The sequence below is a fragment of the Zeus faber genome (genome assembly GCF_960531495.2).
Source record: "Zeus faber genome assembly, chromosome: 3".
Taxonomy (NCBI): domain Eukaryota; kingdom Metazoa; phylum Chordata; class Actinopteri; order Zeiformes; family Zeidae; genus Zeus; species Zeus faber.
Window position 1 is genome coordinate 12,693,334 of NC_137190.1, and position 14,852 is coordinate 12,708,185.

Genomic DNA, 14,852 nt, shown 5'->3' on the forward strand with positions numbered 1-14,852 from the left:
CAGCGAGGGCTCATAAATCAAAAATTTCTAAGGGCCGCTATCGAGCCATTTTGCAACACCCAAGCCCAAGAGCCATAAAACATACATTTCCACCACTTGTGACGCATGTGCGAAGTTACGTAACTTTCCGAGCACCCTTAAGCCCCTCAGAAATGCGCTTCATTTCGTTTGAGAATAACAATAATAATAATTCCTTGCATTACATCAGGGTCGTTCACGCCGCCCTTCAGTGCCCGGGCCTTAATCAAAATCATGAAATCCCCGCAGGTCGGACGCCAGCCTGTACTGCGACGACGTGGACATCCGCTTCAGCAAGATGATGAACTCCTGCAAGGTGCTGCAGATCCGCTACGCCAGCGTGGAGCGTCTGCTGGAGAGGCTGACCGACCTGCGTTTCCTCTCCATCGACTTCCTCAACACCTTCCTCCACTCGTACCGCGTGTTCACCAGCGCCGACGTGGTGCTGGACAAGCTCATCACCATCTATAAGAAGCCCATCAGCGCTATCCCCGCGCGGTGCGTTGCCCGAGGTTCCGGTTAAAGTGGGAGGACTTGACGACATCTGTATGTAGATTTAGATTTTAAGAGTGAAAGAAGCGAGGAACAGGTGCATCCAGAGGTCAGGGCAGCCAATTCAATGACAAATACCAAAAGTGCTGTCATCAATGAATTCACCAAACGCGCTGCAAAAGCGGAAGTGGTGTAAAACCGACAATGCAAGCGTCCTATATTGCGGTGGATTATTTCACCGCCGTCTCATAAGTGTTGCGTCCGGAAAAACTGCGTTCTATGTACCAGATATGTGTGCTGTTGTCCAGAGTACTTGAATAAATAGGACGATGGTTTTTCGGAGGCGTACGTATTAGCTTTTACGGGCTTGTGTGCATACTACATTATTGAAGATGCAGTTTGTCATCCTGGCACTTTTTTGTACATACTCTAATTTGTGATGTAAAAACGCTCACCCACCAACATGGTATCATATGTGATTTTGGATGCAGCTTAAGGTTTAATATGACACTGAAAGTGATTTCACGGTAGGGTTCTCATTGAGTTGGTCTCACTAACTTATTATTGAGACGGTGAAATTGTTCGGTAAAACAATGCCTGGCTGACTTCCATTGTCGGGTTTTGGTTTTTTTTGCAGCGCATTTGGTTTAAGGAGCACATTTCTTTTGCTGTCGTGCATTTTGTATTTGGCATTCGATCGCTCTGCCACCATAGCCACAAGATAGGGGGTAATGTAAAAGCCGCAAACCACCAATTGTGTTGGCATGGCAATGGCCCGACTGGGGCTATACAGTACATGTGCAGGCTTTGTATGTGTGTGTGTGTGTGTGTGTGCGTGTATGTGCGTGCGCGCATATTGAATTTGACTGAATGTTCCCGTCGGCTTACGTAACGAGCGTAACGCGCAACACCTTCCTGCCCAAACCTTCATCCGTCCCGGCGACGCTCGGCGTTGAACTCCGCGGCTCGTCGAACGCGGCGCCGCGTCTGCACGGCGGTGACTCAACATTCGCCGGCTGCGAACGTTTGAAAAGCTCGGGGAGAAAACTCTGAGCGTTTCGGGAGATCCCCCCCCCCCCTCCCCCCTCCCGACCGCAATAGTAATTCAGCAACAATGCAGTAAAAAAATATATATATAATAATAAAACAATCGTTTGGTTGCTTCCCGTGCAGGAGAGAGAGAGTGAGAGAGAGCACGCAGGTGAAAACAGAGCGGCAGCAGGGTTGGAAGGCTCGGGGACGTCTCGCTTTCGCCTCCGCCATCCGTGCGATCCGTCCTCCATCGCAGGGAGTTTGGGTCCAACTCTCCCACTCTCCCTCGCTATCTCACCCCCGTCTGTTTATTTTTTCCGCCACCACCACCACCCCCCCCACACCCCCGATTCGCCTTTCACACCCTTTCATGCTTTTTCTTTTTCTTTTCCCCGAGTCTGACCATCCCTCTCTCCGCTGCACTGTCACCATGGCAACCCTTCACTCTGCTGCAGGATCCCACCCTCCGTCTTTCTCCTCTTCTTTCTTTCTCTTCTCCCCTCCTTTCTCTCTCTCTCTCTCTCTCTCTCTCTCTGTCTTTCGCCCCTCATCTGCAGCGACTCCATTGTATAAAATATTGATGCTGGTGCTTTGCACCCAGACCTTGCTCTGCCCCGCTCTCCTCTCCCCCCGTCTCCTTTCCTCTCTTCTCACCTCCGTCTCTCCCATCTTCTGTTCCGCCGGTTAGTCTTTCCCTCTTTTCCCATCCTCTCATTCTCCAGTCCCTCCACTCAATGCACCTCTTCTCTATTCGCTTTCACCTCCACCTTTCCCTGCCTCCGAGCTACACCTCCACCTCTCTTTCCATGTCCTCCTCGCTAACATCTCGTTGTTGCCCCTCCTCTGCGCTCCCGACCCCTCTTTACAAAACTTTATTCGCCTCAATGTCTCTCCTTTTTTTTTTTTTTTTAAATGTTGTTCCTGCTCCTCCCCTGCTCTTCTTTCTCCGTTCCCCTCCTCCCTCCCCTCCGGTGTGATTTAGATGAGGAGACCGACGCAACCGCGGCTACGACCATATAGGGCTGGAAGCTCCCCGTTCGCCCACTCCCGAGCAGCAGCACACACTGTGGTGGAATCCATATCCACTTCCTCTCCATCCCTTTCTGTTGCCACAGCGTTCTCACGCTCGCTCGCACTTTCTCTCTCTCTCTCTCTCTCTCTCTCTCTCTCTCTCTTTATCTCTCACTCTCTCTATCTCTATCTCTCCCATGCTCACTGTTTTAATATCTTCGCCATTGCTTTATATCTCCTTTTTCTTCTTCTTTCGGTCCTCCATCTCTGTTGCCCTCTCTTCCTATGCCTCCCCTTCTCGCTCTCCCTTTTCTCACTGTGGGCCTCCCCTGGGCTGGTTGCGTTTGACAGTACCCGTGCCTCCCACACTGTCACTTGACGTGCTATTTTTAGGCTTTCAGAGGGGGTGGTTCTCACTGCAAGGAGGAGGCTGTCTTAAACAATGTAGCTTAAATAAAGAGGCCGGGGCTCCCGAAGAGAAGCTCCGTAGTGGATGCATTCCCTCTTTGTGCGCGCCGCGTTTAAACGCGGCGCGCACCGCGTTGCCCGATCATCGTCCCCCCCCCCCCCCCCCCCCCCCGCCCCGCACGTCACAGCCGCTCTCGACCGGTCGCACTGACGCTTCGCCCCCCCTCCTCCCCTCTGCTTCAGTCGTGCATCTGCTCGGCCCTCAAAACACGACACCGATACTATAATAACGTCCGTTTCCTTCCTCTCCTTTCTCATCCACATAGTTCTTTGGAGCTCTTCTTCGCGAGTGGCCAGAACAACAAACTCTTGTACGGCGAACCGCCCAAGTCGCCGCGGGCCAGCCGCAAGTTCTCCTCCCCGCCGCCGCTCTCCATCACCAAGACGTCCTCACCCAACCGCCGCCGCAAGCTCTCGCTCAACATCCCCATCATCACGGGGGGCAAGGCCCTGGACCTGGCGGCGCTCAGCTGCTCCCCCAACGGCTATGCAAGCATGCACTCCACCATGTCGCCCTTCAGCAAGACCACGCTGGACATCAACAAGCTCTACGTCTCCAGCACCATGGCCAACAAAATCCCCGATGAGGCCGAGTCCAAAACGGAGGGCAAGGCCGAAGAGCCGCCCCTGAGCAAGCAAGGTTAGGACTTTCGGCCTGGAGCGTTACGTAACATGTAAAAGAGGATTACCTCCACAATGGTTTTCCATCAAACCACCGCTCGAATAATCAGCTTGTTTTTCATCACCCGTTTAAGCCAAGTTGGACCAAAACCCCGTTTGGGCGTATCCTTTCAGATCATTTTGTTTGTAGATGAAGCAGAACCAGCACAATAGAGCATTCTACACAGTGTTCAGTTTGACATAGCACTCTTTTGTTTATGAATCAACCTCCCAAATTTGTAGGTTTTTTTTCTGTCTCATCTTGCCTTGTGTCATCTGTTCAGACATATCGGTGAGGGAGGAGTGTGATGAAGATCCCAGTCAGAGTGATGAGGTGGAGGCTGAGATGTCCCCTCCCAAGTCACCCAGCACACCCAAGAATGTCAAGTCCAAGAATTCTGGTACATAGATAATATATTCCCTACAGTGTGTTTGTGGGGTTGGGTAAAAGTCATTTCAAGACGAAAAAACTTTTTTCCCTCTTGACACAGATATACATATAGTTGTCATATTTTATTATGGACAGTGGATCCGTGACCTATACCAATATTTTTTATTTTTATTTGGAGTAAATTAGTCCGGAACATTCAGAATGCTTCAGTTAGTTAGTTATAAAATCAAAATTTCATGTTACTTTCAGCTCTACTGTGCTTAATATTACAATTTCACGTAACTGCTCCGTACCTCAATCTAAATTTAAGTCGACTGAGCAGTCAAACAGAGAACTTTTATGAATTTCCAGGTCCACGCTTCAACCGTCCCTGGGATTGTTTTCGTCCCAGACCTCCCCCGGTTTTCCTAGCAAGATAAAACCCTCCATCAGCAATTAGACCACGCTCAAATTTAGCAATATTAAGTTCAAATATTCTCTCCTGATTTCACAAGGAGAGCGCAGCTGACTGGTTTCATAAAGATTCAACATGATACCAAACACTATTTAAGCAACGCAATATTCATGGGAAGAGCGGATGAGCGATGACCACAAAGTCAATTTCCTCAGTACACCTTTAAAATGCAGATATTGAGGAAGAAATAATGATGAAAAGTGAAAAGTTTTCTTAACAATAATGTACTCAAAATGGTTCTTTATTGGCGTGGCTTGGTCTTTAAAGATGTTCCACACGTGAGGGAACAAAGGCAAACCTAAAGTTTTTCAAGGGTCACAAAGGAGAGGGAAGGTCTTTCTTTCTTTAAATCGTGAAACTTTATCCATAATTGCTAGGAGAGATAAACAATAAGAATCCATGATGATCTGACTTTTACAAAAATCCAGTGCAGCACCGTCTTTACATTTGTATGTGAATTGCAAAGAAGTACTGGTACAACCGGGGGGGGGGGGGGGGGGTGCAACGGATGTGCTTTTTTTTTTGGTCATATCTGGATACCAGATGATTTGATCCCACAGAGGAAATAAAAAAAAGAATAATAATAATAAATAAATAAATAAATAAATGAAACGGTCAAAAAACAAATAAGAAAACACAAAGTAAGGTATGGATGTGCGCCACCCCCGCCCCCTCCCGGCTATGCACACATGAGGTGGATCCTATACCTGTAAGTAGACGAGCACAATCCATCCCCAGTGTGCTCTCTTCCCACGTTGCTGGAAACAAGGGATGCCAGCGCCTTGTGTGAGTAGGTGGAAGGAAACCTTGTACCTTAGCAACCATGTGCGTGTTCTGCTAAACCGCCCCCGGTTGAACGGAGGACGGCAGGAGAGGAAGAGAGGGGGATCGAGGGAAGAGCGGCGAATGGGAGGCGGAATAACAAGAAAAAAACAACAAAGAAAAGCAGGCCCACCGGAGCGCAGGCAGTCGAGGCCACGAGATGCGAGACACAACGTCTCAAGGTTCACGGATTTCAGTTCAGTGGTGACATGCAGCCCGTGCGCACAGGCACGCACACGCACACACGGGCACATTTACATGCGCACTGTTTGCATCGTCTCCATTGTTAGCATTGACGTCCTCGCGTGGACTACTCCTCCCCAGCACACACCCACTCACCCACTGTTTCAGCGAGAGACAAGGACAACCTGGCCGCAGAGAGCAGAGAGACAGGTGTTTGTGATATACATCCCCGTCCTGTACATCCATGTGCTGTCAGACACGGCGCGGTGACCTTTGGGCGCCGGAGTCACTCTCATCAACGTGGACGCCGCACGTGCGAGCTCTGGCGTCCATTCTGGTAAAGCTGTGAGACTCCCTCCATGCGTTACGTAACTTTATTATTCTTTGTATGGTGATCGGGCGCTGTCACCCCCCCCCATAGTGTTCACTTTGGTCTTTTATATTTCGGTCACACATGGGTTAAGGAATTAACTCAAGTACACGACAGTAGTTATTTAAAGAGTCATAAATGCTTCATAGGTCTTCTGTTCAGAGAGATGGAGCTCTGAAGAAGATGAGAGAACGCTGATGCGGATGAAAACCCTCTGCTCTCTGCTGCCCCCTATTGGTGACTGATAAGAACAGCGTTGCAGTCACACCGACGCTTGCATTGTGAACGCCGACGACGCTAAAGTGAAATGAAAACAACTCTGGCGACATCATGACTACGCAGATTATATTTCATGATCTCGTGGAGTGGATGCTGTCCGGCGGCAAAGGAAAATGGTGTTTTCCCCCACGTAGCGTATCATAAATTGCGTTACTTAGAACATTGAGACTATAAACGCTCCCACAGATATTTTTGTCGTCTGGTGTTCTTTCACCGTGTACAGCAGTGGTGTTCAAACTGTTTTTGCAGAGCCCCACCCCCTCCCTAGGATTCAACTCACAAAAAGTAAGAATAAAATATACAGTATGTGTCATCAGACACATACTGTATATTTGGGAACTGTATATTTTGGGAACCAGGCCGAGCGGTCACATTCAAGAATAATAATAATAATATAAACACATTATGAAATTTGAAACAAGTCAAATTAGTACTTAAAATATACAATATATCTATTTTTTTAATCTTTCATTTTCTCGTTCCCCCCTTGCAATTCCTCTGCAGGGCTGCGTGACAAAACAAAACAAAACACTGAATAATTTATTTTTTATGTTTGTTTTTTTTATTTTAGTTTTGTTTGAATACCACCGATGTGCACTATGAGGCTGAAGTACAAATCTAAAGGTGACTTTGTTATAAGTATCTAGCATTATTCAGTGCGCCTCCGTTTTGCCCCCTCACCCCTCCCGTAGAGTTTTCTCTGTTTTCCTTTAACAACGGCATGGTGGTGTCGTCGTGCCGGGAGCTGGACAACAACCGCAGCGCCCTCTCTGCGGCCTCCGCCTTCGCCATCGCCACCGCCGGTGCCAACGAGGGCACGCCCACCAAGGAGAAGTACCGCCGCATGTCCCTCGCCAGCACCGGTCAGTGGCTCTTACTGGCCCCCGCCCCTGGTGGTTGAAGACCATAAAACAGAGCTCTAAGCATCTTGGTTCCCGTTTATTCACTTTTTAATTAATGTTATGACAAAAAGGTGATGACCTAACCCTAACACAACAACAACCTGCAGTAAAACGCCCTTGATATATAACGACGTTTTAAGTAGGCAAGTTGTTTTACGTGCACGTAATGCAGAGGATTTAAAATAGTGTCGTAAACTTTGGTGATGAGATATATAGATATAAACTCTCTAAACACTGATCCAGGTTTTCCCACCGACCAGAGGAACGGAGACAAAGAATTTGTGATCAGGCGAGCGGCCACCAACAGAGTGCTGAATGTACTGCGCCACTGGGTTTCCAAACACTCCCAGGTGTGTCCATCCGTCCATCCATCCATCCATTCATCTATCTATCCATCCATCCATCTATCTATCTATCTATCTGTCCATCATCCATCTATCTATCTATCCATCCATCCATCTATCTATCTATCTATCTATCTATCTATCTATCTGTCCATCATCCATCTATCTATCTATCCATCCTGTTACTCAACTCAATTCTACTCTCTCTCTCTCTCTCTCTCTCTCTCTCTCTCTCTCTCTCTCTCTCTCTCTCTCTCTCTCTCTCTCTCTCTCTCTCTCTCTCTCTCTCTCTCTCTCTCTCTCTCTCTCTCTCTCTCTCTCTCTCTCTCTCTCTCTCTCTCTCTCTCTCTCTCTCTCTCTCTCTCTCTCTCTCTCTCCCCTCTCTCTCTCTCTCTCTCTCTCCCTCCCTCCCTCCCGGTCCCACCAGGACTTTGAGATGAACACGGAGCTGAAGATGAGGGTGATCAGTTTCCTAGAGGAGGTGATGCACGATCCGGAGCTCCTGACGCAGGAGAGGAAGGCAGCGGCCAACATCATCAGGTGGGAAGCAAACGCAGCACAAGGCAGACACAAGTACACAGCCCATTTAAATCTTCGGTTCAAGTTGTATACTTTATTCACATGTTTCTTAAAAACGTTAACCGCTAATATCAGATATTTTGCAGTAGTTTGTGCAAGGAAAGCTCTGCCAAAGTCAGAGATTACACCTCACTTTGTGATTTTTGTGTTTTCCTGTTGGTTTGAGTTATAAATGAAAACTAATTTCATTCAATTTGTGTTTCCATAATGTCACACATGACTTACGTATTTATGTACTTTTATTATCTTTGGTGCACATTATGCATGTGCATGTTCCATGCATGATTAGAACTTTATTAGTATTCAATAAATAATATTATATTATTAAGTAAGTAAGCATTAAATTTTATTATTTAGTAGTGGTCTTAAATTTGATATTAACTCTCTCACCTATTCTAATGGATTTCTTAAATGTCCTCGTCTGCGTTTTACTTGAATTATTTGATCTATTTTAAACAACAATCTTTTATCTGTGTTTTTAAGTTATAAGTTATTATTATAACATTATTAAGTCAAGTTTATTCAGTTTAGGTGACATCGTTAAAATTTTACTAGTACAGCTTTAGCAATAAACTGACTTGTGCCCTTCCTGGTGAAGGACCCTGACCCAGGAGGACCCTGGAGATAACCAGATCAGTATCGAAGAGATCACACAGATGGTAAGACACTTTTCTTTTCAGTTTATGATCTTATGAGCCACGTACTGTATCCTGACTCTGCGCGTGTGCCAGGGGCTGGACGGCAAGGCCGAGCCGTTTGAGAGCCACTCTGCGCTGGAGATAGCGGAGCAGCTCACTCTGCTGGACCATCTGGTCTTCAAAGTCATCCAATATGAGTGAGTGCACACACACACACACACACACACACACACACACACACACACACACACACACACACACACACACACACACACACACACACACACACACACACACACACACCGCTTTTTTATAATGTTACTTCTTTGCATTTTTTCTTTTTTTATTGTACACACTCTCCTTCCCCTATTCCCAGGGAGTTCTTCGGTCAAGGCTGGATGAAGAACGACAAGAATGAAAGGACCCCGTACATCATGAAAACCACCAAGCACTTCAACGACGTAGGTCTCGGTGATGATGAGGACGATGATTCATCACTTGTTCACATTGAAGGAGTTTGCTGTTGATTACTACTTCTATATCGTCAGTTTGATTTTTAAAAAAAAACTGTTTAGTGTGATTCACCTTGGATAAAAAAATCTAAATTATATTATTATTATTATTATTATTATTCTTTATAATAATAATAATAATAATAATAATAATAATAAATATCGCTGCTATACACAGGGTACAGTTTAGTTGTTTTAATTACGTATGACAGTCTCCAGGCATCTTGTACAACGCAGCACTAGAAACAAAAGTTACAAACACCGTGGACTTACGTCTGGACCAGTCACCGTGCACTCACGTCAATCCATGTTGCTCTTCTGCTGTTGAGTTTAAATATCCCTGAAGAACGGTGTTTTCAGAATTATGTTTGTTCCTGGATGAGGCAGTGAGCACACAAAAGGCAAGGTTGCTTCCTCCAAAGGTTCTTAGAACTTCCCGCGGTGCGGAAACATTGAGCGATTACAGTTTACGGAGTTTTGTAAAATGCAGGGCGAGTCACAGATTTTCAAGTTTCCTTCAAACGCAGCCCCAGCTGTCTAAGCTTGGACTTATATAACTTCGAATGATGATGTCACAAAACGGCCCGCTCCCGAAACAAATTACATTACGACAGTTTTTCACTCATTTGTGCTCCAAATTTGTCACATACATACACATTTGTCACATACGAGCATACGTATATGTAGTGAAATGACACGAGACGATATTGATCAAACTCAAACGACAAGGCGTCTGAAACGTCCCGGTTCCAACGAGACCTCAGCCATGTCTGTGCGCACTGCCGTTGATGTGTTTCAGATACTTCTAACCCGAAAAACACAGAGATTAAAAATCAATTAAATTCACAATTCTCTAAGTAAGGGCCTTTTCTCAACAACTTCATGGAACTGAAACCTAGATGACAGACAGATAGATAGATGGATACTGTAGATACATAGACAGACAGACAGACAGACAGACAGACAGACAGACAGACAGACAGACAGACAGACAGACAGACAGACAGACAGATAGATAGATAGATAGATAGATAGATAGATATACATACAGACAGATACTGTAGATAGATAGATAGATAGATAGATATACATACAGACAGATACTGTAGATAGATAGATAGATAGATAGACGGACAGACAGACAGATACTGTAGATGGATAGATAGATAGACGGACAAATAGATGGATAGATAGATAGATAGACAGACAGACAGAAGGACAGCTAGACAGAAGGACAGGCAGACAGATAGATATATAGATACTGCTGATGGATAGATAGATAGATGATAGACAGAGAGACAGACAGACAGACAGACAGACAGATAGATAGATAGATAGATAGATGGATAGATAGATAGATGGATAGATGGATAGATGGATAGATGGATAGATGGATAGATAGATCCCTCACCGCCCTTATCCCTCCCTGGCTTCAGATCAGTAACCTGATCGCCACGGAGGTCCTCCGGTGGGACGACGTCAACCTGCGGGTGGCGGTGATAGAGAAGTGGGTGGCCGTGGCCGACATCTGCCGCTGCCTCCACAACTACAACGCCGTGCTGGAGATCACATCGTCCCTCAACCGCAGCTCCGTCTTCCGCCTGAAGAAGACCTGGCTCAAAGTGTCCAAGCAGGTACAGCAGCGATGCCACCAAACCACGCCTCACTTGAGGGGGACGCTCCGTGGCATCCACACTGGGAGCTACCGCGAGTAGTGACGTAAGACTCTCGAGTGATTCGGCCTGAAAATAATCACCGAGGATTTAATTTGGTCCAAGGAAAAACAGAGATAGGCATTTGGCATAATTCATATTGGATGTGATTTACTGATTTACTCTTTGCATTCCACCGACACAAATAATTGTGAACTGAACCAAACCAACCAAGAGTTGGGAAAATCGAACGGCTCTTTCTTTACTCAGCGACTCGTCAGAACCGACTCTGAAAAAGAGTCAAACCTTTCATCACTAATCATTAGCAAGTTGTTTTCACCAAAGATAACAGTGATGATTGTAGTGACACAGTAGTTGACACAAACAGTTTGTGCCTACGGATAATCCACATGGAGATTCATATCAAACCACCCCAAATATTTATTTTCTGTTTTACTCCAAATGTGGACTTAAAAAAAAAGTTTGAAAAATAAATGTATTGATTCCTTCCTTCCTGATTCCTTATTTTTAGACCAAGACAGTGATTGACAAGTTGCAGAAGCTTGTGTCATCCGAGGGTCGATTCAAGAATCTGAGAGAAGCTTTAAAGAAGTGAGTATTCATGGTTTGGAGCCTCAGTTTTCTGAATTGTCCATTATTAGAAGTCTGTTCTGCAGCAGTTGTTTTTCTTTTACAGTTTTAATGTTTCTTACAGTTTATATTACATGTCCTCCCCCCACAGCTGTGACCCTCCATGCGTCCCATATCTGGGAATGTACCTGACTGACCTGGCCTTCATAGAGGAGGGCACACCCAACTACACTGAGGACAATCTGGTCAACTTTTCCAAGATGAGAATGGTGAAGTGCACGCAGAGGGATATGTAGCTCTTCATTTGTCATGCATTCGATTTTTTATATAAGAGATGACATGGCAGCAGCATTTTGTTATTAATTTTGTGTTTCTTGGTAAAGTGATTTAAGTTTGTTTTGTGTAACATTTTTCTTTGCCCAGATATCTCACATAATCAGAGAGATTCGCCAGTTTCAGCAAACAGCCTACAAGATCGACTATCAGCCGAAGGTGAGGCCTATAATATATCTTTGGAAATATGTAGATTTGGGCTTTGGGTCAGCCTCTACTATGTTATTTTTTTAATGGCAATAAACTAAGGGAGACTTGGATACAGCGGGGATGCAGTCCCCCCCACACATTATAGAATGTTAAATTTGTGCAACAACAACAACAAGGAAGGAGGAAACGCATTGTCAGGAAAACATGCCGAGTTCACGTGACCAGTCGAACAGGATCACTGGGCATGTCATCGGGTCATGATACATTGTTTCTGTTTTCTTTGTTTATATGTAATTCCCATGCAAAACTCTCCTGAACACGATCAGTTAAGTTTTTATGGGTGAAATGCAAAACTATTCACGTTTTAGAAATGTGCTTCTCGTATGGTGGATTTGAGGATGTTGAAGAATGTACGAGGTCATTTGGACTTGATAAGACTAATGCAATAAGATCTATATTTTACCACCAAAAGGAATCACATGCGGCTTCAATCTAAAGTGCAGAGGGAAAAAAAGGAGATATTTAATATATTTGGTCAAGCTGGTTAAAATGAGGTAGGCCAGCAACATAGCGAGATACATTTATTATAAAGCCCTGTTCAAGTCATGCCTAGAGCATCAAAGAAGATTTTGGACCAGGTCCATGGATTAACAGGTTAATGTTTGCTGGTGAATTAGCCTAATAAGGATCATACAAAGTGAAGATATTTTCCTCACAAATCTACCTGAAATAATAATAATAATAATAATAATAATAATAATAATAATAATAATAATAATAATAATAAATAAAGCTGCAGGCAGCATTACACAGGGTCCAGTTAAGTCGTGTTTGGTATGTATTACAGTTTTCCGGGTTCTCTGAAACACTGCGCAATTTTCCAAGTTTACATTGAACGTTGCATCAGCTCACTCGGTCCGTCATCTCAATAACAATAGGCTGGACCCTTAATAATAATAATAATAATTAAAAAAATATATAATAGTCAATACAGTCAAATAGTCAATTCTCAATACAATTTTACTGCTCACAACAGCGCATGAAACTACCATCTTGTAAACCACCACCAAATTTCCTTTCTTGGCTGCCAGAGCGATGCTTGAGAGAGAATTTTCCCATGTAGTTCACAGTCGGGTCGCTGAACAAAGGCAAACAAAATTGCAGCGTTCTTTTCCCCCGAGCAGATCTGTTCTATTCCCAGACTCGGGGTGATCTAACCGTTTGCACTGTGTTCCACATGGAGCAGGCGGCGCAGTACCTGCTGGACAGCAGCGCGGTGCTTGACGAGGAGAGTCTGTACGACGCATCGCTCAGAATAGAACCCAAAACGTCATCGTGAAGAGGAACCCGTCCTCCGCCCGCTCTCATCTTCTCTCGCTCCTTCGACCCGGATGGTGTACAGCAACTATTTACCATAGTGTACATTAACTTTTATTTGTATTAGACACATGTATTAGGCCGTGCCCTTCCCGATATGTGCTCCCCAAATGGACTTGTTGTGTATATTTGTTATTAGGAATTATGAGTAGAAGCCCAGAGATGTATTATTTATAGTTATTAAATATTGATATGTTATTTATTGTCTTTGAAAAAAAAATTGTTTTCTGAGAAAGTTGTTTCCACGACAGACCTAACAGAGTACAGAGTATATACAGAAAACATTTTGTAGCCCGATAGTAAGGTGAAGTCTCTCTTTTTAATGGGGGATGATGGTTATACGTAATGCAGATCGACACAGGATGATGGCCCCTCATGATTATAAATGATGAGACACAACTGCAACCTTCTCCTGAAATCCCATTTGAATTAAAACCAACCATAAATTTCATGATATAAAGGTAATATCCATCACTCACCTGGATACCAGATTATTCACTACACTTCACGTTACATTATTATTATTACTACATTATTATTATTATTATAATTATTAATAATAATAAAAAAAATCTGGAAAATCCCTAAATTAAAAAGTACTACTGCTTTCGCCGGCTCTATTTATGTATTCTGGTATTTAATTTGAGCCAGCTGAGAATTCATTCAGACATGAGGCTAGAAGGAATGGGATGAAAGGGTTTCACTGTTTTGCTTCTGTTTCCCGACTCCGCTGGTGGGCAACATGGCGGTGTATAGACGTACCAGGCAACCTATGTAGCAGATCTTTATTATACTACATCACTTCAGGAAGTTAAATTCCCAGCGTCGAGGCGCATCCTTTTAATGGTTTATCCTCTTTGGCCAGTGCATTACATTATTATGATTATTATTATTTTATATATATATACACACACACAGACATATATATATATACATACATACATACACACACACACACACACACACACACACACACATATATATATATATACATACACACACACACACACACACACACATATATATATATATATATATATATATATATATATATATATACACACACACACACACACACACACACACACACACACACATATATATATATATATTTATTTTTTTGCCTTAATCAAGAAATGGATTAGCATATATATCACAAAAGTATGTAATCTATTTTGTTCTACACTTTGCCAATGCAACAGACATGTGTTGCTGTGTACACCTGTGTTGTACAGGCAGTCCCATGCATCTCCTGACGTGTAACGTGTGAAAAAGCATATCCCTTGAAACGTGTTATCCTGATGATCGTTCAACTGTAATACCTTCTCCGTGTATGATAATATAACACAGCTGTTGAAAACTTATACGTGTAACACATACTGAAACCTGGCTATTCCAACGCTTTGGCAGGACCTTGCAGTAGTAATATTGTGCTTATTCTTGGAACATTTCTATGTATTTTTTACAAGCTTTGTACAGAAGAAAAACACCTAAGGCTTTGAGTGGCAGGCATGGACCACTTTCACGTATTTAAAATCAAAAGTATATCTAAGAGCGGTACGCAGGCCTATACTGTATTTTACTCCCATACGTC

The 14,852-nt window shown here is 44.0% G+C and overlaps 1 protein-coding gene across 2 annotated transcripts in view; it reads left to right on the forward strand.

Annotated features, from left to right (window-relative positions):
* Positions 1–13,220, forward strand: part of LOC307228217 (ras-specific guanine nucleotide-releasing factor 1) — a gene marked incomplete at both ends in the record, with an annotated part of 31,126 nt that extends 17,906 nt beyond the window's left edge. For both annotated transcript variants that reach the window (XM_079997802.1, XM_079997803.1), the window contains 14 exons: positions 268–516; positions 3,288–3,661; positions 3,966–4,082; positions 6,873–7,043; positions 7,326–7,432; positions 7,854–7,966; positions 8,604–8,664; positions 8,737–8,840; positions 9,020–9,104; positions 10,592–10,789; positions 11,340–11,419; positions 11,550–11,667; positions 11,822–11,890; positions 13,128–13,220. In XM_079997802.1, the coding sequence (XP_079853928.1) occupies positions 268–516; positions 3,288–3,661; positions 3,966–4,082; positions 6,873–7,043; positions 7,326–7,432; positions 7,854–7,966; positions 8,604–8,664; positions 8,737–8,840; positions 9,020–9,104; positions 10,592–10,789; positions 11,340–11,419; positions 11,550–11,667; positions 11,822–11,890; positions 13,128–13,220 (1,939 nt within the window). The remainder of the gene's footprint in view (positions 1–267; positions 517–3,287; positions 3,662–3,965; positions 4,083–6,872; positions 7,044–7,325; positions 7,433–7,853; positions 7,967–8,603; positions 8,665–8,736; positions 8,841–9,019; positions 9,105–10,591; positions 10,790–11,339; positions 11,420–11,549; positions 11,668–11,821; positions 11,891–13,127) is intronic.
* Positions 13,221–14,852: the final 1,632 nt, after the last annotated feature.